This window comes from Rhodotorula toruloides (assembly GCF_000320785.1).
Source record: "Rhodotorula toruloides NP11 unplaced genomic scaffold Scaffold23, whole genome shotgun sequence".
NCBI classification, from domain to species: Eukaryota; Fungi; Basidiomycota; class Microbotryomycetes; order Sporidiobolales; family Sporidiobolaceae; genus Rhodotorula; species Rhodotorula toruloides.
In genome coordinates, this window is record NW_015622983.1 from 174,190 (window position 1) to 192,523 (window position 18,334).

Consider the following 18,334-nt stretch of genomic DNA (forward strand, 5'->3'; position numbering starts at 1 on the left):
TCCGCCTCACTACCTTTTCCTCCGCAGATCCGCCTGCGTCTCGACCTCGCCCCTCAACTCTTCCATCCCGCAACTCACGGTGCGTCGATCTCCGTCCGGGCCTTCCCTCTCCACCCCGCTGTGTCCCGCACAGCGCCACGGTTAGAACATGGGCTACGCCGTCAGCTGGCTCAGCTGGACCAGTACTCGGGTTCTCGGCGCTCAGAAGCTCGCGCGTACCGACTTCGCGTTCGAGAGCGGGTCTCACAGCACTCGTCTGCGGCCGCACCCCCCGGGTCACGCCCGCGAGTCGCTCACACCTAGCATTCGATCCGCATCAATGCTCCGATCTGACGCCATGGGACGAGGGACTGACGAGGTCGGCATCGACGCACCCAGGTTTCTCAAGTTTCGACTCGACGTCGAAGTCATCGACGTACGCTTCTTGATTCCGGCAGCGTCAAGTCCGTCCCGGACGCAGTGGCGCTCGTTGGCGGGGCGGTGGCGCGGGATGTTGACCGGGTGCGTCGCAGTCTGATCGGGCTGTTCTTCCTCCCTTCAAACGAAGGGACTTGCAGCATCGCAAGTCAGTGGACATGCGGTCCAGCTCTCGAATGAGAGCATCGTGCACAACCGCACGTGTGGGGACGAGATGGAGCAACCTCGAATGCCGAGGTCAGGAGGACTGACAAGACCGGCTTCGACGCACTTAGGCCCGTCTCGCTCGACCCGGCGTCAAGGTTTCGAGGTGTGTCATACTATCGCGTGAGCTGTAGACATGGTAACGCCTACATCGGCCGCGGCACTGACGTAGTCACCTTCTCGCAGCTCGTAGCCTTGCCCTCTCCCGCAAGACTCGCAGGCAGGTGCGTCGGTCTTCGCCTGGGCTGCCTCCTATCTACAATCCCCTGCAGCGCGTCGTCGTCGTCAAGGTTGTGGATTCAGTTACCCAGAATGGTGTGAACCAAGTGTGAACCAGCCGGCTGACAAGGGCGACATCGACGCACCCAGCTTCTTCGCGATCTCGCTCTCCTTGCTTGCTCAGAGGTACGTCAATCACCGCTCGAGCTCCCCATGATCTCATTCCTCCCCCTCATCCCCCCTCTTTCCCTAGCCCTTTGCTCTCTTTTCTTCGCCGCACATGCACATCGTTCGCCGTCGTACCCATCCTTCCCTCATTACGATCCCCTCGTTCCTCCGTCGTGATTCGCGGCTGACAAGAGTACCGGCATTGACGCACCCAGCATCGTCGCTCGCCGTATGCTCCTTCTCTTCGTAGAGACTCGCCGCAACGCAGACGACGTTATCGCTCCGTTTCGAAGCTCGCTGAGCGCTCTGCTCTCCGTCGTCACTGCTTGTGAGACCCGGAAAGTCCGCCAGCCAAAGGAGAGCTGTCAATCCACGGTCGATGCCATCCTCAGCGCGAAGTTGACATCTCTAGATCCGCCACTTCAATCGTCACTCGCTCTTCTCGCTTGGCTATGGCTCGTGGGCAGAACCGCGGTCGAGGAACACCGAACGACGCTGGCACACCGCGCGGCGGACGCGGAGGAAGGGGAGGACGAGGCGGATTCGCTCCTCGAGGACGCGGTCGAGGACGAGGAGGCGCGGGAGCAGCGGTGCGGTCAGACTACTCGATGGCGACGTTCGACTATGCAGACCTTGTCCAGGACGGCATGCTCGGTGCGCTCCGCCTCTTCCCTGCGATCCCTGGCGTCGCACGTTGACCTCATCAGCTGTCGTGACGAACGGACAGGCTTCAACGCTTCGCCCGTCTTTCAGCCTATCCCTACGCCCCAGCAGTACTCTACGACGCACTCGCCTGCCCAGACTGGCTACTCGACGCCCATTCGCGGTGGACGAGGCGGACGGGGCGGTGCAGGCTTCCCTCGAGGAGGAGGTCGTGGTGGAACGCCCAACAGGAGCGGCGCCGCTACGCCAGAGCACGGGCGAAGCTACGGGCAAGGCGGACGAGGCGCTTTCCGAGGAGTACCGCATCAGGGACTTGGCGTCTTCAACGCTCGCGGACGAGGAGGAACGTCTGGCTCGTTCACGCCTGGCCGCGGAGGCTATTCGTCCTCGCCAGGCGAGTACAACCCGCTCCTTGTACCGGTCAAGTTCGTCAAGGCCTCCGGAGCTGGACTCGGCACGGTTGGCGGGGAGGACGAGCATGGGCTGGAGAAGGCGGGCGCCGAAGCGCCTCCTAAACCTTCATCAGCCGACGTAGCGCTCGCCGACAAGGTCGGAAGGATGGACTTATACGACGGCGACGTCGGAAAAGGACCTCCGCCCGAGACGGCTTTCGAGCCGGAGCCCGAGACGACTGCGACGATGGCGCTCGACGAGCTTGAAGATGTCCATGCCGCCACTTCGACCGCTCATCCCGGCCTCGGCTCGCGTGTTCAGCCCGCCGATGCTGTCGAGGCGGAGGACACGCCCGCCTCAATGACCGAGCCGTCTCGACCCGACTCTCCGGCTGACGATGAACCTCCCCTCTTCGAAATCTCCGTCACCCGCTCGGACGTCACTGTCGAGCTTTCTTCGACTCTTCCTCCTCCGGCAGCACTCGTCGAGCGCGACGACACGGCCGAATCCTCTTCCTCCGATGAAGACGAGGAGCAGGTCGTCTACCCTCCTCGTGCCGTCTCTCACGCCGACCCCGTCACCTCCACCCGTCCTCCGCCGGCGGAGCCCGTCCAGGCCGAGACTCTCGACTTCACCTCTCTCCCGACGCCCTCCGTCAAACCTCCCGCACCGAAAGCGCCTCACCCCGCTCTCCCCACCGCTCCCGCTCACAAATCAAAGAAGGCTCTAAAGCGAGCATCCAAGATTGCTCGTAAGACCGGTCGCGCACATGCCAGGAGCGGGAACGCGCATCTTGGCGGTGGGAAGATGCTGGGAGCGGAGGACGAGGACGATTTGGAGGAGGGAAGGCAGATGTTTGCGCGGTTACAGGGTGCGGCGGGTGTCGATGACATGCTCGCTGAGTTGGACGAAGATGAGGAGAGCGATGAGGAAGAGGTGAACGGTGGAGCGGAGCAGGAGCATGAGGAGGGCCAGCCGAGGATGGATGATTCGGACCTTGACTGGGGCTCAGCCTCGCCTCCTCCCGTCGGTCTCGGCGCACGCGCTCAAGCCCCTGGAAGGGCGAAGAAGCAGGCGCAGCGCCAGCAGCGGGCGGATCAGCGTCAGGCGGAGAAGCTCGAGCGGTTGATTGCGGCTGGCTCGACAAGGGAGGAGATCGAGCTGGCGCTGGCTATCGAGATGAGCATCGAGGAGGCGGAGGAGGCGCAGCGGCAGGTTCAGGGGCGGAGTAAGCGCGATCAGCGGGCGCGACAGAAGCAGCGGACGGAGGAGGATTACCTCCAGAACGCCGACTTCGACGAAGGAGACGACAGTATGGCTGTCCTCGCTGCCTTCGCTAAGGGTGCCGTCGGCGGACTTGCGGGTACGCATCAGCGCGGCGACGACTTGGACCGGCGGCTCGTCGAGGAGGCGGAAGACGCTGAGTGGGGTACGTCGGACGAGGACTCGGATGAGGATGACTCGGACGAGGACGAGACGAGCGATGACGAGGAGGACGACGAGGAGCGGTATATCCGGCGCTTGGCCCGCGAGGAGGAGGACATGAGCGAGGAAGTCGATTCGGACGTCGAGCTCGAGATGGACTATGCTTTGGGCGATGCAGATGGCCAGTGCGTCCCTCTCCTCCCTTCGCCAACCACTCCCTGCTGATCTTCCGCGCTCGCAGAGTGGAGCACTCTCTCTCCATCGCCACCGACTCGAGCGAAGCCTCCGACTTCGACTCTTCCCTCTCCTCCTCAACCGACTCGGAAGCCGAAGGTCTCGACGTCGCGGAAGCTCTCTTGGCCGGAGGAACGGTGCGGCTGAGCATGATGGGCCAAGCAGGCGGAGGAGGTCGGAAGGCAGAGCGCGAGCGGAAGAAGGAGCGCAGGCGGGAGCGGAAGGGCAAGATGCGTGCAATGGAGGAGAGTGACGAGGACGAGGACGACGATGACGATGACGAGGCGATGCTGTTCCAGGGTAACGATACCTGGGCGGACCGAGACGAGGAGTACATAGCCCGTGTGCAGGTGCGTCTCTCGTTCGCTTCAGCATCGGTCGGTGTCGCAGCTGTTCTGTGCTGGTTTGCGCCATGAGTGCACACTGACTCATCTCGACTCCCGCAGAACGCCGTCCGCGCCAACGCCGATCTCCTCTCAACAGCCCAAGGCGGCCGAGCAGCCCGCCGCGCAAACCGCCGCGAGCGCAACAAGCTCTTCAAAGCTATCTCCGAGGGCAACTTTGAAGACGTCGCTTTGTACGACGATGCGGAGGATTTGGATGACGAGATGATCGAGGCGATGTTTGCGGAGGAGGAGGAGAGAGGGTTTGGGTCGAGTGAGTCTCAGCCTACTTATGTTACTTCCCCGCTCTTGTCGTCGCTGACGTCTCGCCGCTCTGCAGTGTCGAAGAAGCAGCGCAAGAAGGACAAATCGTTCGGCGGCGCCTTCTCGTCGACACTCGCCGCGCAATGGGACCTCGACCGGCAGTCGAAAGCGCGCAAGAAGGCCGAACGAGCCGCCCTCCGCGCGTCGCAAAACGAAGCCGAGTACCGCGACTCGTACCGCACCAAGGGCGGCAAGAAGGGCAAGAAGGCTCTCAAGGCTGCGCGGGAAGCGGCGGACCAGTCGAACGACGCTGCGACTGTCAATCGTCGCATTCGGCACTTTATCGTCAACGAGATTGGGGAACAGAGCGTCTCCCTCCCGCCTATGAGCAAGAAGGCGAGGATTGCGGTGCATCTCTTGGCCGAGGTGTATGGCCTCAAGAGTCGCTCGATGGGCAAGGGCAACTCGCGCTTCCCTGTGCTCGAGCGGACGAGCAAGACGACTGTTATCGGCGTCAGCGAGCGCAGGGTCAGGGCGATTGTTGGGACGGCCGAGGGGGAGAACGAGCTCGAGGATGGGTACGAGGCGTTTGGCGGGATTGGGAGGAGGGGACGAGGGGGTGGGAAGATGGCGGGGTTGTGGAAGGCGCTTGAGGGAGCGAGCGGGAAGGGCAAGTTCGGTGCGGGCGGACGAGGAGGCGGGCTGGGCAAGAACAGCGAGGGTGCCGTCGTCGGCGAAGGGGTGCGTCTCGCTTCGCTTGCGCTTTCAGATCACGTTTCGAGGCTGACGGTGTTCGCTGTCCCTGCGAATGTTTCACAGGCGGACAAGCTTGGCGAAGATAACGTCGGCTTTGCGCTGCTCAAGAAGATGGGGTGCGTCCTGCTTCGCTTCAACGGGCAGAACACGCCGGCCTCATATGCTCGCCGTTGCTGACCTCGGTGTCGTCGTTCGCCACGCACAGCTGGACGGAAGGCGCGCAGATCGGCCTGTCGGGCGGTATCCTCGAGCCCGTTTCGGCGGTCGTCAAGGGTACGAGGAGGGGCTTGGGCGCATAGACGGAAGGGCTTGCTCGACTGGACAGTGTGCGTCCTCACCTTCCTTGCCCGTCTCGCCTCCCTCTGCGTGATGAACTCCCTACGAAGGCGCCTCTTCGTCCCTTCCCGGCCGCTGCCGGCCCCCCTCCGGCTTCTTTTCCGCTGCTCTCCTTTCCAAGTCGCTCCCAGCTGCTCTTCACAAGCCGCTGACCCATTCTCCACGCCCTGCAGACGCGACAAGGCGATGCGCTCCTCGAGCTCTCGCCCGGCTTCGACGTCGGCAGCACGCGAAAAGAACCGATACACATCTCGCATCCTTCGCTTCCCTTTGCACACAGTAGACTGGTGGTATCGTGGGAATGCACTGCACACTTTGCAGGAAAAGCTTTGCGGGACCCTTTGGATGACGAAGAGGGTCGCGCGTCGTCGCAGCGCTGGCGCTCTTTCGGTGTGCGCTTGCTCTTGAATAGATTGTTGTGGTGCTTGCTTGCGACTGTACGACTCTCACGACACACACACGTACACGCACACGCTCACACGCCCAGGCGGACGCACCACCAACGACCCGCAGCTTGATCGCATCGACCACCCTCGCTCATCGCACACGACCTCTGGCAGGACCCATGTCGGGGGCGAACACACCGCACAGCTACTCGGAGCGGTCTTCGTCCCGCTCGCGTGCCCAGGGAGCGCCAGACCGCGCCAACACTGGACCCTCCGCTCCTCCCATCCCGACCTCGTACCCTCCCGCATCCACCGCAGCTCCGTCGCGCGCGTACGCACCGGGATTGCAGTCGACTGAGACGACGCCACTCGCTTACGACACGTCACCCAACCTCGGTTCGTCGCAAACCGCCTCAGCCTTCACCGCACACGACTTTGCACGCTCGCAGCAGCAGCAGGCCCAGTCGACTGCCGAGGAGCCGTACACGGCTATTTCACTCGGTGACCCGTCGCAACCGAGCGGCGGCGGCTTCGATCCTGTCGAGCACTATGGGCCCCTCACGACCGGCGACGACGAGACAGGCGACTTGAGCAACTCGCTCCCTCGCACTTCTCTCTCGACGCACAACTCGCGCACCCAGCTTCGCGCAGCCGCAGCAGGTGGAGCGTACCTCCCCACCGGCTCGCACATGGACGCCGTCGACGAGTCTTCGCGCGGGGCTTCGCACGTCGAACTCGAGACGCACGTCGACTCGAGGCCTGTCCACCCCGGCCCGAGCGTCAAGCTGCCGCAGTCTGACCGTGCAGAGAAGATGTACGGTTCGGGCATGAACGAGAAAGGCGGGACGTCGGCGCCCGGAAGCGGGTACAGCACACCTCGCTCGCGGTCGGCCGAGCGTTCGCGCGGCGGTGGACTTGGACAATGGAGCGGTCCTGCGGGTGGGAACTCGCCGTACGGCCGACTCGGCGACAGTGGGCCCGGGACGGGCGCGCAGACGCCGAACGGAGGCTGGTCCGCCGCGAGTTCGAACCCGAACGTCCAGTTCGCCGATGGAGACTTTATCCGCCCGACGAACTGGTTCTCGAGAATGGTCTTTGCGATCTACAACTCGCACTACATCGTTCGTTGGACGATCTACATCCTTCCCGTCCTCGCGATCCTCTGGATTCCCGCCATCGTCCAGTGGTCCTCGAAGCACGGCGCGACGATCTGGACTGTCGAACTCGTCTGGTGGTCCATCTGGCTCACCGTCGTCTGGACTGGCTACTGGGGCGCCATGCTCGGTGCGTTCCCAGCCCCTTCCGATCCTCCCCGTCCCACGTCATGACTCTGCCTCCTGCAGTCGGACGCCTCGGCCCTACGCTCCTCAACAAGACGCTCGGTGTGGTCGCGCCCGAGCTGCGCCACTACATCGCCTACGTCAAGGCGATCCGGTTTTACGCGAGCTTGGCGGGATGGGCGCTGGGTGAGTTTCGCTCTTCTCGACCGGCATGCGCAAAGCTTTTCGCTGGCTCGCTAGTCTCGTCGTGGAGCGGCTGCTAACATGTCCTCTTTGCGAACGCAGCGAATTGGATCTCGTTCCTCCCGCTCATCCGGCGCCACGAACAGGCAAACAAGTCGGACAACACGCTCTACTTGATCACCCAAGGCCTCTTCGGCATCTTCATCATCCTCGTCATCCTCCTCATCGAGAAGCTCATCATCCAGGTCATCGCGCACAACTTCCACAAGCGCTCGTACGAGGACCGCATCATCGAGCAGAAGTTCCAGATTGGCGCGCTTGTCAACCTTTACCTCAAGTGCGTGCGCGCTCTCGAGCTTACAGGAGGCGTCTGACTGACTCGGTCGAACGCGCGCAGCTCGCGCGACATCGGCAGGTCCGACACGCTCGACGGTGCCTTCAAGCGTCCACGCAACAAGCGCCAAGTCTCCGACCCGACCTTGCTCATCAAGAAAGCGCTCAAAGGCGCTCAGAAAGCCGCCCAAACGGCCACGACGATGATCGGCACCGTCGCGTCCGAAATCGCGGGCGAACGAGTTCTCCAGCCCAACTCGCCCCCTTCGATGGTCACTTCTGCGCTGCAGTCGACGAACAAGACGAGGCAGCTTGCGAGGAGGATTTACTACTCGTTCACGCCCCAGTACCGCGAAGGGATGGTCATTACCGATATCGAGCGGTGCTTCCCGAACCGCGAGGAGGCAGAGAGGGTGCGTTCAGACCGTCACCTTCGCCTTCGTCACTGCTCGCCCATTCGAGCGACCCGCTGACGTCCTTGAGCTTGAACGTGAAACGCACAGGCATTCGCCATCTTTGACCGCGACTTGAATGGCGACGCCACCCTCGACGAAGTCGAGATGGCCTGCCTCGATATCCACCGCGAGCGCCTCGCGCTCGGCAGGAGCATGCGCGATATCGACTCGGCCGTAGGCAGGTGCGTCAGCTCGCCCGTGCCGCTCGCCGCTCGCTCAGCACGAGTAGTTTCGTCGCTGGGCCGGCTTGTGCGATGGGGAATGTCAGCTGACTCTCATGCTCGTCACGCAGGCTTGACAATATCATCATGTCGATTTGGTATGTTGTCGCGATCCTGATCATGGTCGGATTGCTCGATGCGTCGTTCCAGACGATGATTGCTGGGTGCGTGGACCTCCTCGTTTCGAGCGGCGTTGGGCTTCAACGCGCGCGCGCGCGAATTGCTTGCAGGAGGTACGCCGCTTACTCGCATACCCTTGCGCAGAGCCGGCACCTTCATCCTCGGTCTTTCGTGGCTGATCGGTACGACGGCTCAAGAGATCCTCGCCTCGGTCATCTTCCTCTTCATCAAGCACCCGTACGACGTCGGCGACCGCGTCTCGATCGACGCCGTCGACTATATCGTCCTCGAGATGCACCTCTTGTCGACCGTGTTCAAAAAGATCGATGGGACCGTCACGCAGGCGCCGCATTCGTTGCTCAACACCAAGTTTGTCATGAAGTGCGTTCGCAACTCTTTCAACTTGAAGGGGAGAGGTGCTGATCAGGGTCTGTCGCAGCTACCGCCGCTCCAACTCGATCTCGGAGACGTTCACTTTCGACGTCGACTTTGGCACGTCGTTCGAGAAGGTGCGCTACCGCAGTTGTCTTACTCTGTCGCGCAGTCTGCGCCCGCAGCGGTATGCTGAGCAGCTCTCGGTCGCGCACAGATCGAAGCGCTCCGCGCGCGCATGCTCGAGTTCCTCCAGCAAGAGCGCCGCGACTTTGTCCCGACCATCGACATCACCGTCCAAGACTTTGCCGCCCAAGGCAAGCTCTCGCTCTCGGCTCCGATCAACTACAAGGGCAACTGGCAGAACGGCGCTCTCAAGGTCCAGCGCCGGAACAAGTGGGTCTGCGCGCTCAAGGTCGCTCTCGCCGAGTTGCAGATCTTCGGACCGGCTGGCGCGGGAGACCCTGCGCCTGCTCCGCCCGACCCGACGCCTTACACCGAGGTGCCGTGGGACGAGGTCAAGGCTGCGCGGGAGAAGGCTGCGGCCGAGGCGGCGGCGCAGGCTGGATCGACGACGCAGGACGTGCACCTCCACCATGCGGCGGAGTTTGGAGAGCACCTCATCTCGGATGATGATGTGAGGCAGGAGGAGGCGGGCGACGGGATCAGGTACAGGCGGCACATGTGAGCGGCGGGCAGGATGGCGGCAAATGAGGAGCAGTGGCGGTGGACAGGTGGAGCGTACAGGTGCGCATAGACACTCGGCGTGGCGATAGGCGTGAGGAACGCGGGACTTGACGAGGTGAAGACGCTTGATGCGCTCGCCCCTTTCCCTCTGCCTCTCGCACTCATCCCGCGTCCTTTCCTTCCCCCTCTCTCGTTTTGTAGATAGAGTTCAACCCATTCCATGCATTTGCCAGCTGCACAGCGGCGTTCACTCCTTCGTCGTGGTGCTTCTCGTCCCCCTCGATGTCGCTCCTCCCTCCGCTTCGCTTGCTTGGACTCCGTTGGTTTCTCCAGCCTCGAATTCCCTTCACACAGAGTCTATGGAGCCTCACAGACGCTGTCCTCGCCGTGCCCTTGCTGGCCAATGAGCGACCTTCGCAACTTGGCATGACGCACTTGCTCTCTTGCGAGTCGCTCCGGAGAACACTCGTCTCGCTCTCTTCTTACACTCTTACGACGCTTTGAAGACTCTCACACACCCAGTACAATGCTCACACTCCGCACACTCGTCCAGCGCGCACCGCTCGCGCGCCTCTCGCTCGCCTCGTCCTCGTCGACGCAGCCCCACCTCATCTCGCTCCGGACGCGGGCGTCGTCCACCAAGTGCAGCGGCGAAGGCATGGGAAAGGTGCGCAGCGTCGATTCGCCCATCCTCACACGCCCACGAACCCGCGCTGACCACTTCTCGCTCTTCTCGACTCGCTCACAATCTCGATCCCGCGGTCCACCTCGATCCGCTCCTTCGTCTCCAAACTCGGGCAGAAAGAGTCTGTCGGCGGCTCGAACCCTGTGACTGCTCGTGCGCACGGAGTCAAGCAGGCTGCCAAGTCGGTTGCGGAGGGCGCGACGGGCGTGGCTCAAAAGGCGACTGGCGTGCGTTCTCCCCCGCATCTCGTTCACACGATGTTGGCCCTGACGGCGTTTCTCTCTCCCCTCCTCTCACTCGTCCACCCAACTCGACCTCGTCGCAACCGCCCTTCCGATCGAGGGCAGGACGAACAGAGCAACCTCGGCACGGACGAAAAGATCCCTGGACCCGACACGCGGGACGCGCTGCAGGCCGAGCAGGACAAGGGCAAGAAGCATGGTCTTGCGCACAAGGGTGAGCAGCAGGGTGCGATTTAGAGCGTGGGAAAGGGAGGGGATCAGTGTAGCATAGGTGACAGCATCGAAACCATCCCAAGTTGTGCCCATCGTCTCTCCCTTGATTCCTAAGAGGATGCGATTGCGTTGCGGTATAGTACAGGTCTGCATCAGTTGGCGGGCGGCCCAGTCAGCACCTTTTCGCGCTCGACAAACGCCAGGACGCACTTTCTCCTCGCTAAATCCGCCCCGATCGCTTCTCCTCCTCCCGAATCCTTCTCTGCAACTCCTCCGGCATCGCTCCAAACTCTCCTTTCTTCTCTCCCTCGCCGACTCCTCCACTCAACATCGGCATATTCGCCCCGGGTTGTCCAGGTCGAGGCATCCGTTTCTGTTCCTCGCCGAGGAAGAGGCGGCGGTAGAGGATGACGGAGGTGGCGACAAGGAAGGGTACGGTGACGATGATAGTCGATATCCTGTCGACGTTTGAGCGTTGTGGCGAGGGTCAGGCGAGTTAAGAGATGAAGAGTGCGAGGAGGTGAGGGAGACGAGGACGCACCGTTTCTGCTCGAGCGACTGTTTCCGGAAGATACTGAAGGCCATTTTGGGAGGTTCTGCGTGTCCGTTCAGCCCGTACGAGCGGCGGAAGAAGTGGTGCAAGCCAAAGTCGTTCTTCAGGTTCCGCGACGAGGACCTCTGGCTCTTCCACTCCGCCGCTGCTCTCTAGGAGGCCCTGTACTGCTTCGATAGGCCGCTCTGGATCATATTATACACTTCGACACCCAGCCAACGCATCTCCCGCCTCGCCGTCTCGTATCCGCCACCTCCTCCGGCTCACCTCATCTCCCTTAACCTATCCTCCTCAACACGTCCACCGGTGGACAGGATGTCGCTCTCTTCGGGACTTGTGAGTTATGAAAGGACTTTCTGTGGTGCGAGAAGGGCAGATGGAGGGTTGTGGTTGGCCTGAGTGGGTGAGAGGCGGATGGGTCAGCGGGATGCAGGGGCTGGCGAGTCGGGTTCCCGGATGTACGAAAGGACTGGAGGAGACGCATGAATGGCTATTGGCTGCCGGGCGCTCGCATGCAGGCTAGCGGACGACAGCTGACCATTTCTCTCCCTCCTCCTCTCGCTCCGACACCCTCGAACAGACCCTGACAGATCTCTCCGACTACCTCGCCCCCTCCCAAGCATGCATCAAACCCGTCACCTACATCCCGGAAGAATCCGACTCTTCAGCCCTTGACAAGCCTGCTGCTTCCGCTGCTGTGCGTCTCCTCCCTTACCTCTTCCCTTCCTCCGCTGATGAGGGTGTCGAACAGGCTGAGATCATTATTGGTGATGACTCGGGGTTCTACGAGAAGGGCAAGGACGGCGAGAAGGGGAAGAAGTTGAAGAAGGCGGAGATCACCTTGAACGACTGTCTGGCTTGCTCGTGCGTCCAGAGATCCGCTACTTTTCGGCTCCTTTCGCTTGTACACGAAGAAGCTGATGTTGTGCGACTTCCTTCTGTATGTGCAGAGGCTGCATCACTTCGGCGGAATCCGTGCTGGTGTCGATGCAGTCGCACGAGGAGGTCTACCGAGTCTTGCGGGAACAGCCGGTGCGTCCGCAGTTTCGCCAGAAGATCTGTTCAGTCTGTTCTGACGGATGTTCTTTGTGACGTTGGCGGCGCAGGACCTCACGCCCATCCTCTCCGTCTCGCCTCAATCAGTCGCGAGTCTGGCGGCGCTCTACGACCTGGGTCTGGCGGGGACGATGCGAGGGTTGCGGGTTTTCTTCAAGCAACATCTCGGCTTCCGGTGCGTACCCTCTCGCACACGAAGAAAGCGTATGCTGACATGGTGTGTCTGACAGACTTGTCTTCGACACCACCTTTCCCCGCGCGCTTTCCCTGCTCGAGAGCCGATCCGAGCTGCACGAGCGGCGGTCAAACTACTACGCCTCGCCCTCGCCCTCTCTGCCCTCCCTCTTGACCGCCTCAACGTCCTCTCTCGCCGTGCCAACCAAGCTCTCCCCAGCCTCTTCCTCCATCGCCCCCCTCCCAATCCTCAGTTCCGCCTGTCCCGGATGGATCTGCTACGCCGAAAAGACTCACGGCGACCTCCTCCCGTTCGTCAGCGGCGTCAAGTCCCCACAAGCCGTCTCTGGCGTCCTTGTCAAAGGTGCAGTCGTCGCTGGCCGACTTGGTCTTCGACCTGATCAGATCTACCACGTCGCTGTCATGCCCTGCTACGACAAGAAGCTCGAGGCGTCGAGGCCGGACTTTGCGACGACACATCAGCCGCCGACTTTCGCGAATGGGACGGAACCGGTTAGCGTGAGGGATGTGGATCTGGTTTTGACGACGGGCGAGGTGGCGAAGATGATCTCGGACAAGGGACTCTCGTTGCGGATGCTTGCTGCGACTAGCGAGGCGGGCGACTTCGACGGTCGAGCGGAGGAACAGTACTTCCCTTTCTCGCAACTGCTCGACCCGCCTCGAGGCACAAGTTCCGGCTCTTACGTCCACGCCGCTCTCTCCTCCCTCCTTGCTCCTCCTTCCACGTCCGACTCGCCCTCCACTTCCCGAGCACCCAACATCTCCCGCTCCGACTGGCCCTTCCTCCGCCTCGACTCGAAACTTGTCCGAAACGACGACTACGTCGAGTACACCCTCCGGCGCGTCTCTTCCTCCTACTCTCCCTCTTCCGCCGACTCGGCTACCGAAGCGGGCGACGTCCTCGTCAAAGCCGCGAAATGCTACGGCTTCCGCAACCTGCAGAACGTCGTGCGCAAGCTCTCGCGCGAGGCGGGGATCTCTGTCGGACGAGGCGCGGCGGGTAAAGCACCTGCCTCAAGTGCTGCGGCGGCTGCGAACGCGCGGAGGGCGGCGAAGTTGGCTGGTGGAGCGAAGGAGACGAAGGTCGAGCCGATGATCGAGTTCGTCGAGGTCATGGCTTGCCCGTCTGGGTGTGTCAATGGTGGTGGACAGGCTGCGCCGCCGAGGGAGTCGTTGCGCGCGCGGAAGCGGAGACCGAGCTGGACGGGCGCGGAAGCGGAGGGTTTCGTCGGGCGAGTGGATGACGAAGGGATGCCGGATACGGTTGGCGAGGTCGTTGAGGCGGAGATTAAGATCGTTGCGAACCAGGACGCTGGGAAGGGTGCGGCGGGAGAAGGGACGGGCGTCGGCAGCGATGAGGACCGGGTGTTGAGCGCGAAGGAGTGGGTGCAGGAGGTCGAGAAGCGGTATTGGAGCGGCTCGACGGCGGATGGACGGCCTCGGCATAACGAAATCGACATCGACTCGATCCATCCGTCCGTCCGGCCTTTCGTCCTCGCAATCCCGTCGCCGGAAGAGGAGGAGGCGCTCGCGAGGGTCTTGGACGAGATGCTTGGCGGCGATGATGGTGCAGGACGGGATGCTCGGCGGAAGGAGTTGTTGCGGACGAGCTACAGGGCGGTGGAGAGCGAGGAGGTGAACGGGTTGGCGGTCACTTGGTAGGCGCAACTCGAGGAGGAGGGAACGGACCGCAACTCGCAGCTGTTTTGCGGCGCCTCTCGCAATCCTGCCTTGACTCATTACGCTCGAGGGAAGTAGATCGCAGTCTTCCGAGGCCCTCGCGTGCGATTTTGAGGAGCAGACGAAGGTACAATGTTTGGGTTTGGCCCCCGAACCGTGGCACCTGTATCGCTGCAGCCCCTCTATGGCGTGTCTAGTATCCTACAACCTACGAAGTAGTTCCAGCGAGTCTGTGAGCAAATGGAGGTGAACGAGCGTGATGGATTTGGATGGATCGCCGCCCTGCGCTCAGGCTCGCGCACCTCCAGCTCACTCCTCCTCGTCCCCTCCCACTCGCTGAGCCCGCCAAACGTATTGAACATGGACGCAACGTCGGTACGTACCACCGTGTACTTGCAGCTAGCCCTACGAAGCTGATCTCGTGCCTCGTGGGCCGAACACCCTTCCCCTCTCTTACGCCTCCCGCACGAGCTGGTCGACCACATCTTCTGCTTTGCATACGCTACACCGCATCACGACACGCCGGTGCCTCCCGGACCACTCTGCCGAACCCTCCAGCCCTTCATCCGCACGCACCTCTACCGACGCGTCCGCATCCGTTCCCAGCCCAGCCTCGACTTGTTCTGCTCGACCGTCGCCGCCAAGCCAGACCTTGCGGCTGCTGTCATCGAGCTTACAATCGACTTGAGCGCGGAGGAACGCGCCTATCGCGATGCAGCGCACGCCGACGAGGACGGTCCGCGCCCAATACCTCGTTTTGTCGGAGTCCTCAAGGCCTCGGCGACGAAGCTTACGGCGATGAGCTGCAAGCTCGTCAACTTGCGTCAGCTCGCACTCGTCGAGTGTCCAGCAGTTTTGGGCGACGCGGTCTTGCTTGACGGTCCGGAAGGCGCACTTTCTCGCCTCGAGGTGCTGAACGTGGACGCTTGGGAACCTCGCAACGGCCAGCGGAAGGGACGCAGGGAGTTCAACAAGCGGCTTGCGACCTTTCCGACGCTGCGGACCCTCCGACTTTCCGTTCGCGACACTGGACTACCCATCGTCCCCCGTGCGGACGAATTCAGTGCTCCGTGCAAGAGCCTACGGACCCTCGACGTTGACGCTTGGCGTCCCGATGCTGGCGACCCTTCGTACGATATCGGGCGGCTTTTCCCGAACCTCCGCTCATTCGTCGCACACCAGCTCGAGGAGTATAATACCGTCATACCCATGGTTGAAACGCTCCCAAACCAGCTCGAAGAGCTGTATCTGTGGAGGTACCACGAGTTCTTCGGTCGTCTCATGCCAGTCGACATTGTTCCCCTGCTTCCCTCCTTTCCCCGCCTCCTATATCTGCACCTCTCCCAAGGCACCTTCACGCCCGATTCTCTCCTCCGATACCTTCGCGCCGCGCCTCAGCTACGACAGCTCAGCTTCGGATGCGCCTCCGACATTTCCGACGCCACTCTCCTTGCCATCGTTTCCCTGCCGCATCTCGAGTCGCTGGAGCTGGACCATGCCCTGGGTCACCAGGGCGAGAGTCTTCTCGAGCAATTCGAGCAACGACAGTTCCGAGACGGTGCAACTGTTGACCCCGTCTGGGATCCGCTCGACTGGGACTGGCAGGAACCGGAGTTTCCTCCCGGCGCAACGCTCGAGGGTATCGAATCGGTCGTCAGCCTTGCGCAGATCAGGGGCATTAAGGTTCAAGGGACGGCAATCGGAATTCCGAGGGACTGGGAGGCAGCTTGGCGGAGGGAGCGGGTCACTGTTGTTGCCGAGCACTTCGTCACGACGGGCGACCTGTCGTGGCTCGAGCCGTCGGGAGTGAACTTGGTTGAGGTGACGCAGTATCTTGGCGGGTCCTTGCGCTCGTTGCGGGAAAAGCACGGTGTTCCTTCTCCCCTCGCTGGCGTTGCTTCCCCCCTTGAGCAGCCTCTGTAGTCCACTCCGCGCCTGCAAGTAGTCATAGCGATGGAACGTGTTCTGCCGTGCAGCCGCCGCCAGCTGCAGCTTCTCATTGGAAGTAAGGACGGCGTAGAAGTCGCCGCACAGGCTTACCGGCGAGAACGAGAGCTAGTGAGCGGGGAGCAGCAAGCGTTTCGAGATCCTTGACGCGCGAGTAGCGCCTTGCTCAGACCAAGGTACGCAGGGAGAAGCCAAAGCGATAGCCGGTACGTTGGGGCGCTTGCGACGACAAGGAGGGACAGGGTGAGCAGGAGGACGGAAGAACACGAGTGTTTCGCTCAAGTGCGGCCCAGGTCGAGTCTTGAAAGATCTGTAGCACCGATAAACACTTGCCTGCGCCCTTCGCACAGCCCTTCGTGACCTTGAAAGCCTCCTCCTCGCCCAGCGTTGATGAGAATCGCAAGTTCGAGAGTAGGCTACGAGGGACACTACGCCTTCGCCCATGCGTGTCCGAAGACGCTATTCGAGCAGCAGTAGCTTCAGCAAGCCTCTTGGCGAGATGCGAGGGCGTTGAGGAGGGCCAACCTGCGAGTTTGCCTCTCTCGCTCGTCCCGCTCACTCGCTGCTCCTTGCTACCGCTCCGTGACCCGCTTGACTGCCGTCTTCTGCTCGCCGGAATGTCTCTCGAGGTACGTACGCAACTCGCACCGTCTCGCGACGCCTGCTCACCTCGCTCTCCCCGCTCGCAGACCCTATCGCCCTCGCACCGCAAACGCCCCTTCCCGCTCCTCAGGCTCCCGTACGAGCTGCTCGACACGATTTTCGCGTACGCTTACTAGGACGACGAACATCCCCAGCCGGTCTGCCGCGCCCTTCGCCACTTTGCGCACAAGCGTCTCTGGAGGGACCCCGTCATCACGACCTACCGCTCGCTCGCCCGCTTCTGCAGGACCATCAACAGCGGTAATCGCGTTGCGGCGTACGTACAGTCGCTCAGCCTCGACTTCTCGCGCTGCAAAGATGTCAACGGCACGAGCGAGACAGGATTCCGTCGCCTCGTCGGCCCTAAATCCTTCAGCAAGACGCTGAGCCGCCTCGACAAGCTGCGATGCCTCGAAATGATTGAGCTAGAACGAGACCTGGCCCGCGTCCTGTCGACTCCCGACCTCGAGCTTTCGGCGCTGCCTCAGCTGCGCACCCTCGTTATCAGTGAATGCGACACCGTCGGCGATGAGACGGTTTGGGCCCGTCGACTTGCCACCCTGGACGAGATTCGCCTTTCGAGATGGGTGCACCTTCCGCAGGTCGCCACGTCAATGCGTGCAGGCAGACTCGTCCTCACCGGCTTTGAGCTGGACGAGTGGCCGTGCTATGACTTCGCTCAAGCATTTCCCACTCTCCAAAACTTCGAAGCATACGACTTGGATGCCGAATCACGGTTTTACGATATCGTTTCTCGTCTTCCGAGGAATCTCAAGGAATTGCGTTTGGTCAACAGCGACGTCGTCAGCACGCAGGCCGGCGGCTCCCTCGATGTCATCCTTCCCGACTTCACCATGGTAGAGACTCTCTACCTCTGCTACGGGACCTTCACCATTCCGCCTCTTCGCGCCTTCCTCGACATGGCAGACACGCTCGTCTGCCTCGGCTTTGGGCTGAACAGCCCCGTCACCGACGACTTTCTCCATTCACTCATCGAGGGCCCTACACGCCTTTCGCACCTTCGCACGCTCGAGCTTGACTATGTCATCTGCAGTCGTGGTCTGACAATGCAGAGTCAAGGCTACAGGTTGAGCAAGGATGCCAAATTCACGCCTTTCCATGAGTACCCGGACTGGCACGGGCCTGACTGGCCTGTCAACTGTTCCCCACAGGGCCTGTTGCGGGTCATGGGGGCGGCTACTAGCCGAGGCGTTACTTTGATAGCCTCGGCGCTGGACGCGCAGTCCTGGGAGGACGACTACATGGGCGAGGTCTATGACGGGCTCATGGCCTGGGGTCTGGAGGTGGACGATTTCAAGGAGGCGAGGGAATTCCTCGGTGACCGAGCCGTCCGTGATTTCCAGTCCATGTTCTTTTCCTTCGTCTGAAACGCACGATCTTTGTTCTGCACCCTGCGCGCGTACGACAGCGGATGCGTCGGCCTATAACGAGCGTCACAAGGCTGGATGCACTGCGCCCAGTTCAACGACATGCACAGCAACTTGTGCTCTCAGCTCTCCTCCCGCAAAGCAGGCTGAACAAGCGAGCGTTTCCTCCGATACAACAACAAGCGCGCGCACAGCTACCGAAAAGCCGTCACTGCCACATCCCCGGCGCCTCGC

The 18,334-nt window shown here is 61.9% G+C and overlaps 7 protein-coding genes across 7 annotated transcripts; 6 read left to right on the plus strand and 1 right to left on the minus strand.

Annotated features, from left to right (window-relative positions):
- Positions 1-1,616: 1,616 nt before the first annotated feature.
- RHTO_03832 (R3H domain containing protein) lies at positions 1,617-5,425 on the plus strand (the record flags this gene model as incomplete). The annotated part of the gene is made up of 7 exons (XM_016417501.1): positions 1,617-1,662; positions 1,736-3,674; positions 3,731-4,073; positions 4,170-4,380; positions 4,447-5,111; positions 5,190-5,242; positions 5,332-5,425. The coding sequence occupies 7 exons, from the start codon at positions 1,617-1,619 to the stop codon at positions 5,423-5,425; spliced, it is 3,351 nt and encodes a 1,116-aa protein (XP_016271153.1).
- Positions 5,426-6,027: 602 nt separating this feature from the next.
- Positions 6,028-9,500, plus strand: RHTO_03833 (mechanosensitive ion channel MscS domain containing protein; the record flags this gene model as incomplete). The annotated part of the gene is made up of 9 exons (XM_016417502.1): positions 6,028-7,132; positions 7,192-7,314; positions 7,414-7,648; positions 7,709-8,057; positions 8,148-8,281; positions 8,392-8,484; positions 8,585-8,821; positions 8,880-8,949; positions 9,030-9,500. 9 exons carry the CDS (start codon positions 6,028-6,030, stop codon positions 9,498-9,500), a joined length of 2,817 nt encoding a protein of 938 aa, XP_016271154.1.
- A 525-nt stretch (positions 9,501-10,025) lies between these two features.
- On the plus strand, positions 10,026-10,663 carry RHTO_03834 (uncharacterized protein; the record flags this gene model as incomplete). Its single annotated transcript, XM_016417503.1, has 2 exons — positions 10,026-10,166; positions 10,301-10,663. The coding sequence occupies 2 exons, from the start codon at positions 10,026-10,028 to the stop codon at positions 10,661-10,663; spliced, it is 504 nt and encodes a 167-aa protein (XP_016271155.1).
- A 196-nt stretch (positions 10,664-10,859) lies between these two features.
- RHTO_03835 (uncharacterized protein) lies at positions 10,860-11,224 on the minus strand (the record flags this gene model as incomplete). Its single annotated transcript, XM_016417504.1, has 2 exons — positions 10,860-11,097; positions 11,181-11,224. The coding sequence occupies 2 exons, from the start codon at positions 11,222-11,224 to the stop codon at positions 10,860-10,862; spliced, it is 282 nt and encodes a 93-aa protein (XP_016271156.1).
- Positions 11,225-11,507: 283 nt separating this feature from the next.
- Positions 11,508-14,105, plus strand: RHTO_03836 (cytosolic Fe-S cluster assembly factor NAR1; the record flags this gene model as incomplete). Its single annotated transcript, XM_016417505.1, has 6 exons — positions 11,508-11,528; positions 11,773-11,889; positions 11,944-12,056; positions 12,143-12,224; positions 12,299-12,423; positions 12,479-14,105. 6 exons carry the CDS (start codon positions 11,508-11,510, stop codon positions 14,103-14,105), a joined length of 2,085 nt encoding a protein of 694 aa, XP_016271157.1.
- Positions 14,106-14,483: 378 nt separating this feature from the next.
- Positions 14,484-16,046, plus strand: RHTO_03837 (uncharacterized protein; the record flags this gene model as incomplete). The annotated part of the gene is made up of 2 exons (XM_016417506.1): positions 14,484-14,498; positions 14,682-16,046. The coding sequence occupies 2 exons, from the start codon at positions 14,484-14,486 to the stop codon at positions 16,044-16,046; spliced, it is 1,380 nt and encodes a 459-aa protein (XP_016271158.1).
- A 641-nt stretch (positions 16,047-16,687) lies between these two features.
- Positions 16,688-18,100, plus strand: RHTO_03838 (uncharacterized protein; the record flags this gene model as incomplete). Its single annotated transcript, XM_016417507.1, has 3 exons — positions 16,688-16,699; positions 16,760-16,836; positions 16,960-18,100. 3 exons carry the CDS (start codon positions 16,688-16,690, stop codon positions 18,098-18,100), a joined length of 1,230 nt encoding a protein of 409 aa, XP_016271159.1.
- Positions 18,101-18,334: the final 234 nt, after the last annotated feature.